The 16,160-nt window shown below is 34.6% G+C and overlaps 1 protein-coding gene across 25 annotated transcripts in view; it reads right to left on the bottom strand.

The window, feature by feature from the left end:
* MCTP1 (multiple C2 and transmembrane domain containing 1) overlaps positions 1–16,160 on the bottom strand; it is a 514,406-nt gene that overhangs the window by 138,641 nt on the left and 359,605 nt on the right. For 23 of the 25 annotated variants that reach the window (XR_012130151.1, XR_012130150.1, XR_012130148.1 and 20 more), the window contains 5 exons: positions 10,258–10,360; positions 8,460–8,562; positions 8,026–8,127; positions 7,579–7,653; positions 5,435–5,554 (listed from right to left, as the gene is read on the bottom strand). Coding sequence is in view for 22 of the 25 variants with exons in the window: in XM_073233821.1 (XP_073089922.1) it covers positions 5,435–5,554; positions 7,579–7,653; positions 8,026–8,127; positions 8,460–8,562; positions 10,258–10,360 (503 nt within the window). In the remaining 3 variants the exon portion in view is untranslated. Of the gene's footprint in view, positions 1–5,428; positions 5,555–7,578; positions 7,654–8,025; positions 8,128–8,459; positions 8,563–10,257; positions 10,361–16,160 lie in introns of those variants that run through there. The other 2 variants (XM_073233837.1, XM_073233902.1) reach the window with 2 other exon arrangements.

The following is a 16,160-nucleotide window of genomic DNA, read 5'->3' as shown; positions in this document are numbered from 1 at the left end:
AAGGCACTGCTTAAGAGAACCTACTTGTTCATAGACCAATGTTTGAAAAAAAGTGTTTCTTCCTTTGAATTACAATAAATTTGAGATAAAAAATGTATATTTTGATTATCAGTTTGAAGTGCCAGCATGCCATATGAATTGGGCCCACAATCTATTTACTGAAAAGAAAGTTGGAGTACTAGAATCATCTAAGTGTCAGTAGTCTGACTTTGTAAAAGTAATTTCAGGCAGCTTTGGAGGTATATAATCTTCTAAATCAATGAAATTTTACATTTCCTTACAAGGAAATGTTCACTGTACCTTGAAATTTGTATAAATTAAATTGGAAGTATTATTTACTAAACTTAGTAAATGTTTATGTTAGGGGAAGGCATAAATGAAGGAGGGTGGGCAAAAGGGCTTAGAACTACAAATTCACATACCATAGGAAAATTCAAGAATACAAGGATCGAACCATCAGTTTTCTATCATTTTGCTTTAGTACCTGCTTCTTTGATTTTTGGAGGTCTTTCCATTTTGCTGTTGTGAGGAAAGTAACAAAAATTACATCTGGAACATTTCCAATTTTTCTGCTAGCACTAATAAGCAAAATTGTAACAACAACAAAAAAAGCTTGTACAAAAATCAGTGGAAAATTATCTACTTGAAGCATAATTCTGTTGGTGTGTTATTATTGATATCTTTAAAGTTTTTAAAACAGAAATTTCTGTTGGAATCTTAAAGTGACCTTCTATATGCCCAGGACAATCACCCTATACTGTTCAGTAATCTGAACACTTAGAATGTCCTTACTGTTTGTAACAACTTTTAGAAAAATCCGTATGTTGTTTAATAGCAGCAGGCTTTTTACTCAGAGAGTGCTCGGTAAGGTGTCTTCCAGAGCCTACTGCCTGCAGATCACGGGATCGCACTCCTACCACCTGCAAGTTCGGTTCCTCCTCCTTTGCTTGTACTTCCACCATTTTTAAAAAACAATTTGGCTACACAGAGTTGCCTCGTGTTATTCTTTGTATACGTCATCTCTGTTTTTCTCTTTCCCAGCATACTGGCCTAGCTTTTCTGAGAGTAGCTGTTGTCCTGAGTGTGATCCTGTACTAAAACAGGGATTGAATGAAAGTAGAGCACAAATTATCTGGAAGCAAAGGAAAACCAGGCATTTGAAAAGGACCCAGAAAGGAACGAGAAATGAACCAGAGTGGCTTCGATGAATTGCTGTAGAGGGAGGGAATTCTCAGTTTTGACACAAAAGGAACACAGGGATACCAAGGAAAACCTAGGGGGAGAATCTCAGCAGGAAGCCTGCCTCATGGGCTGGTCAATACAGAGAGTTGAAGCTAGTAGCCCTCCAGATTGAGCAGAAACAAATGTATTTTATGAGTAACAGTTAAGCATTCAAACAGCAGTTTGGAACACAAGGTACTTTGAGGAGTAGACATGCCTTCATAATTCATGTTCATTGCTCCTCTAAGTAAAATATGTGTCTCCCTGTAGTTATTCTGTTAGGAATTATACTTTAAAGGCAAGAGGACATTCTTGATAATGCACATCTTAAACTTTTCATTAAACTACCAAATTTAAATTCTACCTTTTTGTGCACTCTGACATTTTTGTCTGGCATTTTCATTAATTTTGCGACATACATAAATGTAGCTGAAATGTTAACTGATCAATACTTTGTCTCTCTCATGTAGCACTAGCGCTCCATTCCCTAAGGACCATACAGCAGAACAGAAATTAAATGTGTAAAATATCAAATGTTAATGTTAAACACAGCGGCACTTACTGTATAACGACAGAAAAGGCTAAAACAATTCCAAACGGACAGATGGTATCACAAATTATCTACAATCACATTTAAAGATTAAAGTTTGTCCTGTAAAATAATTCTTTGACGCACACTGAAGTATGTCCTTTCACTGATAGCTCAGTTGTCCAATTATTTTTGTGCTCATTACAGTGAGAAATGACAGTAACGAAGAGAAAAAGAGAATGCGCACTCTTTTTTTTCCATTTTGCACCCACTGACATCCACAAGAACACAAATGTCTGGTCAAGAGCCTGATGAAAATTAGGCCCAATTTATGAGACATTTCCACATCTACAATAGATGATTCCAAAAGACAAGCAGTGCCTTCTGCACCACATTCGTCTGGGTTTGCTCTTAGGCATACAATACTCATAGTAAAATTTAAAAACCTAATTAAAAAATTCATAGCACATAAAAACAAGGGCATTCCCAGGAACGTGTTTGCTTATATTTTATCCATCACCGTCCACACCGATTTCAGCTTCTAATATCCTCAGCCAGCTCCGAATCTTCCCCAGAGCACACAGCCACTGCTAAGAGGCCGGAGCAGCTCTCACCCTGCATTTCTTGTGCTCAACACTTTAATTGATATCAGGACAAGAAAATGATGTTTTTCCATTTGATTTCATTATTCTATATTTATTTTTGGATAGCAAATTGGAGAAGAAAAATAAAATGAAATAGAAAAAAGGCACTTAAACATTATAAAGTTTACTGATCTGGGCCTCACACCAAGTTGCATAATAGTATAAATGCATGGGCTCCAAAAGGCAGCTGCATTTATGAAAAAGTGGGCCAAGTGGAACCAATATTATAATAATAGACCCGTGATCCATCAACAGGGAATGATGGGAACAATATGTTTGTAACAATGGGGTGCTGCCTATATGCTTCTCCTAATGGGAAGCAGTTCTTTTCAATAAACTGGCCTAAAATGGCTCTGGTTATGCAATGGAATCTTTGAAACATTCTGTTTTTAAATACATCATTTAATATCTACAAGAGGAATAAAAATGCTACAATAGTTGTTTTCTGAATTGTTATGTTTAGATAACAAAATATATATTTAAAAATCTCCTTTAGAAAGAAAATACTACCTGCTGTGTGGCTTTGGGTAAGGTTCTAAACTTTGCTGGGCCTCAAGTTCTTCCTTTTATTTTGGGAAAATAATAGTGTCTACCTCATCATAAGTTTGTTGAGAGTATTAAATTAATTGATTCAGGAAAAGTACTAGTGCTTTAGTGTATCAGTACCTGAAAAACAGTTCCCTGGCACGTAAAAGCTTAATACTTATTAGTTGCTACTATTGTATAAGTTGTTACTTATATATACTATATAAGATCTTTTCATATTAGAATTTCATCTGAGGTTAAAATAAATGAGTGATAGAGGATTAAGAAAAAGTTTGGAATTTAAATGCAAGGTCTAAGGAAAATTGTTACAAAGCATTAGGCTATGTCTAATCATTTAATAACTAGCTTCATTATAACCATCCCTTATTTATCTGACATCACTGAAAAGAGAGTTTTTCCATGTAGGAAAAATTTTCAGACTGATTGACTGGTTCATTGGTTGGTCTATCAATGCAGACAGCCATTTATAGGGGGAGCCTACAAGGTGCCAGGTGCTCTGCAGGTGATGCTAGAGTACTAGGTGAAAAGGGCTGGGCTCCTGTGCTCATGGAACCCCCAATTCAGGTCTGGATAAATGACTTTTGGTGGTATTATTTGTCATTTTAATCACATCAACAGAATATAATCCAGTGCTGCTTTTATTCAGCAAAATAGTTCATAGTATTGTTTCTTCTCAAACGTACCCCTTGTGTATATTCACACTGCAGTCTGTGGCCTTTCTGTCACCATCAGGGCTAACTGTCCCTTTCCCTGCCTTTATTTTGGCCTCCTCCCCTCTTTTGCAAGCATCTTGCATTCAGCTTGTGTTTAGTAGGACCAAGTCTGTTAGGAACTGACTACCAGCTATGAGAAATATTACTATATTTTTTCCATAGTGAATTTTGATTCCCTTACAGTGAAATCTCAAGTATTATCATGTCCATATACCTAAGTTTCTCAGAATTTCAGTGCCTGATTTGTTTTGTAAATCAGAAGGAAATTGTGAAAAAAGTCTGCCTTCTTGAATTCATTTTACATGAATAACCAGATGAAGTTTATGAACTTACATAACACGCTATGTTAAAGTGTTCAAAATGAATGTTGCTGGACAAATGATATAATTATACAGATTTCTCTGTTTTCAAAATTTCACAAACAGCTGTCGGAGGCGGCTTTGAAAGGAGTGAATCAAAGATGGCAGCATGACATTTTTTGCAGAATATTATTGTGCCTCTCTAGACCCAATGGACCCCAGGAAGTAATGGCATAAAATATACATAGAAACTCAATATCATTTTTTTCCACATTAACATCAAAATCCCTCTATGATAGTGAAAAATCTTGATAAAGTTTGCTTAACCCTGATGTATTTATTATGTGAAAGAACTGAATAAAAGAATATTGAAAGAGGCAGATTTTCTTTTCTAAAACTTGATGATAACAATTGCTTTCTTTAAGGAGACAACAACATGTCTATGGGAAGCAGGCTGCCTAACTTTCTGGTAACTTACAACACAAAGGGACATACACACTCTTTGTTCCATGTGCTCAGACATTAATGAAAGTCCCATAAATGGCCTGAGAGGAGGACAGAGCTCCAAGTACTAAACAGATGTGCATACACACATTTGAATAGTAATACTAACATGTTGATTTGTTACTATAATTAAGGCTCTTTTTGTAAACCCCCAGAATAAAGTCATACTCTGCTAAAGTCATACTTCCTTAAACTATAAGGAAGTATAAGGTACTCATATTTTAACAAATATGACAATAAAGAATTTCAAAAGAAGGACTCCACTCAAACTTCACACCGAAAGCCTGAATAAGCAAAAATAATGTGAGAGTAGAAAATCCCAGCTAAAGCTCAGAGGAAAGAATTTTGGGGGATTTTCTAGCTCTGCAATTGGTCTCATCAGCGGTTTTTAAAGAACCAAAGTAAAAGGCTACAAAATGAAGATTGTTAGAGGATTATTTGAATCTACCAAATTTTCACTTGTGCCTTTTTAAAAACTAGAAATCTCAGAAATAATAGAACATCTCTTAAATAGGTCATATCCACTTCCAATTGATTCACATATTAAAGTATTATCAACTAACATTCTACTGTGATGATTTTCACATTTTGAAAAATATCTATAGAATGAATAAAATTAAAATGAGGATGGTCAACATTATTAATTTTTTTTAACACTAAGGACTTTTCTTGGCTCTGCTCTTGGGATTTGGAATTATGCAATATGCAAAATTTTACTTTTTAACTGTCGCAGAGAATATTATACATTGGCTGAGATGTCTTGCGTTCCGGAAATCTGAGGGGGAAAAAATGTATTCTTGGACTCAGACCTCGAACAATCCATCAGGTTTCTGCCCACGGCAAATCTGTCCAGTTGAGTCTTAAAATAGGAGTTTTAAAATGGCCACATCAACAAACTGTTACTATAGCCACAGAAACACGCAGCTATGATTACTGAATTGAATGACTAACAATGTAAGTAATAAAGTATCATCATACCACAAAAGCAGCGAGGCTCCTAGGGGGTGAGTCCCAATCAAAGCAACTATTAACGTAGTATGCAGCGTTTACGAGCACCATGACACAGCGCTTCATTCTGACAAAGTTTCTTAGGAGCAGCTGTAAGGAAGATGAAAATACTATTAGAGTTTGCAAAACTAAAAACCATCAAATATGCTACAGAATTCTTCAAGCTTAGTGTGATTTAATAAGGATTTGGAAAGTTAATAAAGTAAGAAAACACTAAGTCATTTGGCTCACAAGTTAAAGAAGTATCTCTGGAGAAAGTGAAAAGAACTGAATTATAAGAGCAATTTCTTAGCTAAATATATATATTTTAAATGATACTACCATGTAGGTTGGGCCACCTCTGTTGCAAAGAAAAAAATATATCCAACAGATTAAAAACATTTTTTGCTACTTACATACATGCGAACCTTGAATATATTTAACTTTTAAGTCTTATTGTGGTTTTAAGATTCTCTAAATGCTTTAATTTCAAGATATTTCAAAGTGAAATGGATAATTTGGAATGTTTTTATTTTGGATCTTAAAGAAAAACCTGTCAATACTGCTTTATTAGAGAAAACAATTGTTTTTCACTATTTTAGAAGGATTTTCCCTTTCTTACTATCACATTCTCCCTGTCTTTCTCACATGCTAGTTCTTTCTCCCTCCCTCCCCATTTCCCTCTTTCCCACAATAAATTTAATCTATATTTTCTCTGTGCTTTTTCATTATTTTGGAGTTAGGGGAAATTTTATGGTAACCAAGTGCTTTGCAAAATCTTTTATTAAAAATGGTATATGAAAGTTGATATAATTTAAATTTAAAATTTTAAACTAAGGCACAATGACAACTATAAAAAGAATAGTCAATATGCTAAATGATGGTTCAAAAAATTTACCCACGGTTGTGTTAATAATTAGAATAATATGTCTGCAGGTTAATACTTTGCTATTTCCAAATATAATACAATGCTGATCTGCTATTTTAATGAAGTAACAATGTAAAGCTTACTGTGGTCATATGGAAAAAAAAATGTATGTGTGTGTGTAAATATAGATGCATGTACATGCATACCAGTTTAGCAAGTTGTTAAAACTGAAATTCCTTTAGGCAAAGTTAGCAGTCTTCCTACTTGCTTTCCTTTTGGCCCCTGATCACCTTCCTTTAGGAGTGACTTTAATTATTTTTCTCTATAATTGTGGAAAAATGTAAACTGTATTTCTATTTAGATAGATACCGCATTTGTAACTCATGCACTATCTTTAAACAATCAAAGGTCCTACTCCTAATGGTGAATTGATTGGATTCAAAACAAAAATATTTTCAGTCTTTTAATAGCACAGAAAATTATTATTAAATATTTTAACAAATACAAATGAGTTCTGTAAACTTCATAGTTTATGTTTTAACTGTAAATACATTTTAACTGTGTTAATGGTAAGTAAACATTTTCTAAAGGAGTAGCTTAGTACTCTTTCTTCACTTGATATCAGATCGAATTTAAAACTACAGGTCTTATTACAAGCTATCTAGCCTAAATTAAATTTCATTTATGATAGAAAAATCAGATTTGCTGATTTTGTTTTCTTCAGTAAAAATACCTAGAAAATTTCACTTCTAAAAGTTCATAGCCCAAATCTAATAAACAGGAAGGTTTCTCTTAAAAGATGGAGCCCCTTTCTTGTGGATTAGAGGGAAGAGCGTTATGCTGAGCTCCCTTTTACAGACACCTGCATCATACCTGTGGGTGGTCCACACACATATTGGAACCTCAGCTTTTGGTGTTCTCATTTACAGATTCCAGGGCAATCAAACAATATTTTATGTTCAAAATGATCATTCTTTTGCTAATGCATGAACAGATACCCCTTCTATGGAGCACCTCTAATATCCACTTTCCTTTCTGACCACCCCTATCCAATTTATTAATTTGGTATTGTCCTTGTTTGATCTTTTAAGGAAAAGAAGAGAGAAAAAGAAAGAAAAAAGAGAAAGAGCCATTTCACATAAGTAGATGATTAAAAATTCTATAGTCTTCCCCCCTCCATGCCTCCAAAATTTATTTGAATTTACCTAGATGTTTTACAGATATAATCAGGTCTAACCAGAGGGATTAATCTTGCCTTGCTTTTTACCTGTTTAGAGAGTCTGTTTTCCTCTTCAATGTACTTCTGTTCTTTGGGTATTAATGTTCGTAAGCTGGCTTTCACCTATACATCAACATATGTGTCTGTTATGGATTAATATATTACAATTGTTTACAAGTTTTCACGCAGTTCAATTTGCAATAATTTCTGAAGTTTCAAAGTCCTGGCTGCTGTGCTCATAAAATATAAATGCATACAGTTGCACATGCATGCGCTTCCATGTCTTACGCCGGCAGGCAGTGGCTGGAGCACAGCCCCGCAGCAGCCGCCAACTATAACAGAAAGTGTGCGTGTGCCAGGCAGAGGCAGAATCTCCAGGATACATCAAGGTTTAGAGAAAATGAGGAATGACAGAAATTCTCTACAAATCAGGAACAAAAGCTTTCATGAAACTGAACTCTTTAGCAGTACAAAAAAGCCAAAGTTAAGACTTACAGCATTAAAAATCACATCTATTTCAAGATAGATGACCCCCTTTGTTGGCCCTGTCAGCTGCTTGTTTTTCAAGACGTAGGCTTTCTGTTCACCATTTTGAATCTGCGGGAAAAGGACATGACAGCCGTCTGTCTCGCGGTCTCCACTGAATACACTCCCTCAGTGACCTTTGACCCCCAGCTGCTGAAACTGACAGAGAACCCAAAACAACTGTGGCAATTCTGACAAGTACCTGTTCATTACCAGGATCAAGTCTGTCAGGAAAAATTAACTATCATGGGATTCAACATGGCCGTGAATTGAGTATGTTAAAATTTTTAGTGTTCTTATTACAGACCTTGGTTGAGAAATGACAGATATAGAGCTGAGGATTTTTTTTTTTGTAACTTGAGCAAAAGCAACACAGAGCAGTGTGTCAGGTGAATAAAACTTACAGACAGCAGTGGTATAGCAACTTTGCCCAGAAAGTCAGCACTTCGATCCCGATCTTCATCATAAACTGTCACTTCAAGAACTGAATGGATATCTTTAATGTTGCTGCATAACAAATATACGTGAGAAAAAAAGACTTCATCAGTGGGGAACAAGAACAAAAATGCTTTTGAAAATTTAGATAGCTCCAGCTGACTGTGTGTGTGTGTTTTCATGTATGTTGCTTGAATACACACATACGTAAGGTAGCTTGGTATCTGACAGAATTTCCCATAATGCACCTTAGCAGACTACAGTGATGATTCTATTATCGGGAACTTTGAACAACCCTGTAATTTCAAGTTATAATTTTTTAATGAAATAAAATTTTCTACCTGGACGGGCACAGAATCAGTTACAAAAAAAAAAAAAAATCCACCAATAAGAGGCACTGATGTTTTTTGAGACTTTTCCTTCTTCTCATTATATCAATAATTCCTATCTTTTTATCACCCTCAGCTTTGATACCAGCAAAAGTCTCAGTATACTTTATATAATTTTTCTTTTTTGTAGTAATAGGATATCTCATTTTTGTTTACCAAAATATATACTTATTTCTATTAGTTTTACAATAAAAATTAACCAGAATGGAGAAAATGTAACACTGATAGCTATGGATTTAGAAATGAAGTAGTGTTCCATTATGTTCTAAAGACAACATATGTTAATAAACAACTGTGTGAGCTCTTCATATTTTGTTTCTAGAAAAATAAACCCCAATTGTTGACAGCATTATTCTTTCATCAAACTGTTTACCAAGAAAACGTGAATTAAGAGAAAACAAAAAATGAATATAATCATTACAGAAAGACTGCGACCACATGTGAGAAGAGGCTTTATCAGGGCGCAATCAATTAATGGCTTTGATAATAATCAAACCTATTCATTCAATTATGCATTCCAGAGAAAAACACTCTCCACAACCTTCTTAGGAGTGCAAGTCTCCTGACCAGGCTTTCATCTCTTATAAAAATGTAGGATTCCTTAAAGATAAATCGGTCAGATAATTAAATCTGATTAGTTACTGGCTCTTAAGCAGAGACATTATAAGAAATTAATGAGGAATTTAGCAGTTTTTCATATAAAAAAAAACTATGTTAGAAAACTTTTAAGAAGTACTTCTGTTTGGAGAGTTTTCCTTTGTTCAGAGTTCATTTGTAATGCCCAGTTTAGAAAAAAAAAAAAATGAAAAGACGAATCTAGGAGATACTATAGTGTAGCATTGACAACTTTTACAGTGCATGATGGAAAAGATTTACAAAAGTTTTTAAAACAAAAGGAAAATTAACTGAAATGGTGTTTCGGTAACTAGGACAATACTTAATATTCTTATTGTGCTAAAATGCAACAAACCAAAACTAAAGCATCTGCCGAATTCAAGACCAGATTGTTTGCTGATTTGAGCAATGGAACAAATAGAGCTTTGTCCTCCTTGGTGTCAATGCAACTGGGGTGATTTTCAGTAGAAAGTATAAAAGGATGAAGCAGTATGGCAATTCAATTAATGGAAGTAAAATCCTTAGTCAAATGATATAAAAATAAGTTTTAAAAAATATTTGTGAAAACAAAGAAAAATGGCATACTCTTTCTGCGTGTTTCATTATCAGGAAGATAATGCAATTATGATATTCACTGTTGCTAGCAAAGGCAGGCCAAATGCATTGAGGTGTTAATCAGTTAAGAATAAACACACACAAAATCTCAAAAATAAATGTCACATAGCACCATTTTTGCAATGAGCTCAAGGTAATGAATACTTACAATGTGAAGACTTTGTTCCACTCAGGATTCAGATTTTTGTAGACGGTATGTGTTAGCAGTCTATCATTGTTCAGTTCAACTACACAAAATGGGTCACTTTTACCTACAAGAGATTTTGGGGGAACATTTTTAGTATAAATGACTCCTACAGTCTGCAGTGACATAATCATGACCCATCTCTTTTCTAAAAAGTCTTATAGAAAATGAAAGGTAAAGTAAAATTTTAATAAATAAAAAACAACATCAAAATAGAGTTAGATGTAACTGGATGATGTTAACAATATGGATGTTGTGAATTCATAGCAATTTAGAACCCAAAAACGTAAAAGAGAACAAATTATATAGCTAGTATTTCCATTTGAGATTTTTTTTTACAAAAATAATTGCCAATTATGAGAGAAAATGTGATGCATGTCCATCCCTAAATCAGTTTTTATTTAGTTTAATAATGACCATTTGAAAGGTTCGGGCCCTTTCCATGTAGGCATCTATTTTCCAACTCATCTGACTTGCTAGTAACGCGTAACAGAAATTTCTAAACAAGCTTATTTTGGGAAAATTCCTATATTGCAGAATTACATTTTAATCTGACTTTAGATTTTTTTCCTGCAGCATCTAGGGCATTACAAGAAGGTAAAATTAGACCCTCTGAGAGAGAAAAATTCCAAAGATCTTGTTAAAAAGCCGTTATTTTTTTCTGTTCACTGAGAGTAAAGGATTTGTAAGTTATCATCTGTTTACAATGACTCTGTTCTGCCATTGTCAAATCTTGTCCGTTTGGCAATTACATTTTGTGATGTCCTTAATATTTTGTAATGTCATGTCCTGTATTACGAGAGCCATAAAACCAGAGACTCTAAGGGGGCAACATTAATGATATTAGTGCAACATGTAATTTGTTTGATACCTTATACAAATGACAATGAAATCAATATTTAGACAAAGCTGTCCAGAGGTCATATCTTTTAAACTACAATATTGATTTAGACTACATAAGAGGTTAATGTGCATATTATTAACTTTAATGATAAAGAATAATTGTTTTAAATGCATTGTGAATTGTAGTCACAGTAGTTTACACTTCTGTGGAAGCTTAAATATCACTGCAGATTTTCAATTAAATTTTAATAGGGAGGAATTCATTAGCTATCAGTGACAGATAGGCTGTGTATTCCCACACAGCACTGTATTTACTTTCCATATTGTAATTCTTAAAATGAGCTGTACAAAATTTGGCTCACCTTTAATTTATTAATTTTATATTAAAAAAGAGATTTAATATGTGTGTGTTAGTTCAGTGGCCTCATACACTGCAGGATAATTGCATAATTTAACTTTATGGTAGTCTTCTCAATTTTGGGTCCTAGGAAAAATTTTCAATAAGGAATAGAGAATTGAACGTCTGTGAGGTCTGGTAAATTTTTTAACCTCTGGCTTAGGATCTGTAGTACCTTTTCTCCCCCACCTTCTTCAGTTCTCTTGCCCTACCTGCTGCTATTCCCACTTACAAAGTCATACACACATGGAAAATAGTATTCAAAAAAGAACATTTTGTTAATCAAAATACACTGTAATAGGTTTTATCTGCTACTTCAACTTTATTTTCTTCTATAGAATTCAGCTATAAGTATAAAAGGTAGATTATTTTCAAAGCCTTGTTCTTTTTTTGATTTTTTTTTGAACTGTACTTAACATAAAATACTATATTTGTTTCAGGTATACAAAATAGTGATTCAACAATTATATGTCTAATGAAATGCTCACCATGGTTACTGTAGTTACCATCTGTCCCCATACAAAGTTATTACAATATTATTGACTATATTCCCTATGCTGTACTTTTCATCCCTATGGCTTATTTTATGAATGAAAGTTTGTTCTTCTTTATCCCCTTCACCTATTTCACCCCACTCATACTGTTTTCTTTTCAGCTAGATTTGTGTTGAGTACTATTATGTGAACAAAAGAACAGAGGATATAAACTACAACCTCAAATAGCTTATAAGAAGGTTGAAGAGGTAAAACATATCTACCTATAACAGCCAGAGAGAAAACTAAAGCCATATTTATGACAGAATTCCATGTCAAAAGAGTAATTTCTTCACCTTCACTTTAGACAGAACTTTAGATTAAATGATTAGCTTTGGAAACATTCCCTTAAAAAAAGTGTAACTCAGATACTCTTACTGAGACCTCCTTTTAATTTTTCTCATATGCATGTACATTCATATTTATCTTAATTTAGCAGAAACAACCCTATATAAAGATAGCGCTTTTTGGCATTTTTGTTCCTTTGTTTTCACCAGCTTTATTTGCATTACTATTACATTCCGATTCACTTGATTTTATTTGCCCTCAAATGATCAACAATGTCTAATAGTTTCAGTCAAAGTTGCACCACTTCACCAATAGCCAAACACAAGAACAACCTCCCAGGGACCATTTTCTATGGGGGAACAATTTACTTTAACTTCTATAAGCAGAGGATGAAAATCCTCACTGAATTTTTTTCCCCATAAGGAATTATATTCAGTGTGTAAGAGGTTTTTCCATACTTTTAACCAACCCCATGGAAAGTCTCTTAAATCACCTTCTTTGTTCCTGCATCTTTAGTCAGCGACAAAAAAAAAACCAACCAGGAGTCAGCGATTGGCTGAAAGATCTTAGAAACAAAATCTGTTCTTAATGTTTAACACTTTCCATATCTTGTTAAGAAATGAATACATTTCTCAAACCCTATGAGGCAAAGACTATCTGTATTCTCTTAGCATTTAGTTAATTATTTCTCAACACCATTCCTGGAAAAACCAACATCAGCCATCTATCACCATATTACTTATTCTCTCAGTCACTCTTTTCTATTAGAATAAAGATATGAAAGGGCTAAAGACATTTCCACACCAAAAACAGTTTGATCACCCTTTGACGCCAGTGCTCAGTTATTTTGCTATTCTAAATTCCAATGGCATACAATTATGGGCAAAAATATCCTCCTGTCTAATAATTAATTTGAAATGGGTAAGCAATATAATCTTTAAGAGACCACGTTAGACACTATGTGGAATGTAATGGTGCTTTGATTAAAAAAAAAAAGAGACTTTTGCCTAAGATGAACTATTTAACATGGATTTAATTTATGCTGAAATTTCCTAATTTGAAATGTATGATTCTTAATGTGCTTATAGTCATATTAAAGACTGAACTGTGGTCAGTGACGTGAATCAACCCATGTAAATTCTGTCATTTTATACTTTCTGGAAACCTTATTCTCAAGTTTAACACCTTTGATATCTTCCCAGAGCCTACAGGTTAAAATCTACATCATATGGTATGGAATATAACATTTAAGCCTCATCTCCAATCTTAACACCTTTGCCCCTCACTTGAACTACACCACATCTTTCAAATCCTCAAATACTCCATGTGTTTCTAAGAGCTCTGGACAAGGTGCTGAAGTTCAAAGTGAGAGGCCAGTGGTCTGAGGAGAAAGGCCTAACCTTCAGAGGCTGAGCAATCTGAGATTAAACACAAAAATAAACAAAACAATGCATATCTTGAGCTAAATTTTGTGGTCAAAAGAGTAAGCATTTATAAAATATTTTACCAAAAACCTTAACAAAAATCATATTATTTATTATAATAATCTTACACATTTACTGAGTTTTTATTATAAATGCAACATTATGATTTTTGCCCATTTGCTCAAAAAATGTTATGATTATTCCATGAGAAAGCGACTTTTACTATCCCCATATTACAGATGAGAAAACTGAGGCTGGAAGATTATATAACTCAGCAGGTCACACAAGTTGTAAGTAGTGGAGCTATTATTCAAACCTAGATCTGACCTTAACTTGCTCTAACCTATGGCCCCTGCTCCCTTTAATTAAGCATATTTAAATGTGAGCCACTAGGCAAAACCTTTCCCAATAACTGTGCCATATCTTAGTAGGTCACATACAGGAAGAACTGGCTAATGTTTTAACTACAGATTCATTCATTCAATAAATATTTACGACTTACCACATGCCAGGCAGTATTCTATGTGTTAAGGAGATATAAGTGCAGAACATAATTCATAAAAAAAATCTGACTTCATGGAAGTTACATTGATGAAGGGCACCGGCAACGAATAGAAACATTTTATAGTATTTTAGAAAGTGGCTGAGTACTATGGAGAAAATAAAGATGAGAAGGGTGATGGGGAGTGCTGGTGTGTCTGTGCAATTTTTAAAAGGGCTGGCCAGAGAAGGTCTTACTGAAAAGTGACACACGGGGAAACAAATGAAAAAGGCCAGGGAGCAAGCTACCTGAAGGAACAGGTCACAGAAATGTCAGAGAAATGTCTCTGCCTGGTGTTCCTAGGAATATCCAGGAAGCAAGAATGACTGGACGAATGGTTTGGGGGTTGGGGGAGCGCATTAGATGGTATAGTCAGAAGGGCATGGGGAGGGTGGTAGGTCTCTTGTAGGACCTGGCTTTCACTCTAAGAGCTAGAGGAAGCTTTTCAAGGGATTTGAGTTGAGGTGTGACATGATCTAAAGGCTGCTCTTTGGAGAATAAGGTAGAGAGACAGCGTTGGAGGAAGTAGCAAGAAGAGTTAGGATATTGTAACAATCCTGGTGATGGAAAATGGTTGGACTCTGGATATAGTTTGACGGTAGAACCAACCGGATTTGCAGATGTCAATACTAAACAATCTGTTATGCCTGATATTATTATTTGGAGATGGAAAACAAGTCTCTGAACTTAGCCAAGTCGGTGTTTTTTCCCCAATGACAGGAAGCATTCAACAAAATGCTCAGACTAGGTATCTCTAAGTCTGGAAAAAAATAATCTAGCAAAAGGAAAACTGAGACTAAGGAGAGAGCAAGCAATTTGATACTTAACTTCTATTCATCTTTTCCTTCTAAAAAGTTATGTATCTACAGTTACAGTAATGAGTACCAACTATGTTATTTTTTACTAATTTAGAAACTATCTTTCTGCCACTGCATGATTCAAGAGCAATTAAAAATTAACAGCACTTTCAACCAAAACAACAGTAAACATACAACATCAAATTCTGTGAACTTACTACTAAAGAGCATACACTATAGTTTTATTTTAAAGAAGTGGCTACACATAGTTAATGTGCTTATCTGGTTCACAAATGATGCTTAAATGACTGGCTTTTCAGTTCCTAAATTTTGCAGCCTTGATTATGTGCCACTTAAACAAACGAAAACAGTTACAGAAATACCAGTGATGGACCTAACCACTGATTATCTCCTTAATGATTCCTTCTTTTCATCCTCTTACCATTCCAGTTAGACCCTGTGATATGCTGCTGTGCTTACTGAGAGTATCTGAGAAGTGGGTTGATTAGAGGATGCAATGTTGATGTCTATAAAGGGCATGCTGTTCTGAAAAGCTCTAGAGGGCGATACAAAACCCTCCCCTGTAATGATTTTGTTCAGAACTATATGGCTAGACATACAAGAAACGAACGCAGCACCCAAAGTTCAGGTGTATTTTGTTTCTGATAATTTTTGGCTAAAGAGCCTATATGTATGGGAACACAGATTATATAACCTCTGGTCTCTCTCTCTCTCTCTCTCTCTCTCTCACTCATTCTTGTCTTAAGACTAAAGCAGATCTGTGGCTACCAACTGGCTCTTCCTTAACTTTCACTATTTTGACTTAAAAGGTGCCTAAGCCTCTCCTTTGCAGTGCAAGAAACTGGAGATTTTGGTTTGGATCCAATAGAGAAATTGCATTAGCACTGGGTGAGGACGGGGTGGGGCAGTGAGGTTGATTGCATTAACTGCCACGACAGCAAGAAGAGAATCTTAGCCTTACTTGAGAACATGGCAATTTTCCACACTGACAATTTGTATGGATTTTTATAAGAAGAAAAATAG

The sequence above is a fragment of the Manis javanica genome, chromosome 1 (assembly GCF_040802235.1).
Source record: "Manis javanica isolate MJ-LG chromosome 1, MJ_LKY, whole genome shotgun sequence".
NCBI lineage: Eukaryota > Metazoa > Chordata > Mammalia > Pholidota > Manidae > Manis > Manis javanica.
This window is presented reverse-complemented; position numbering and strand designations above follow the sequence as displayed.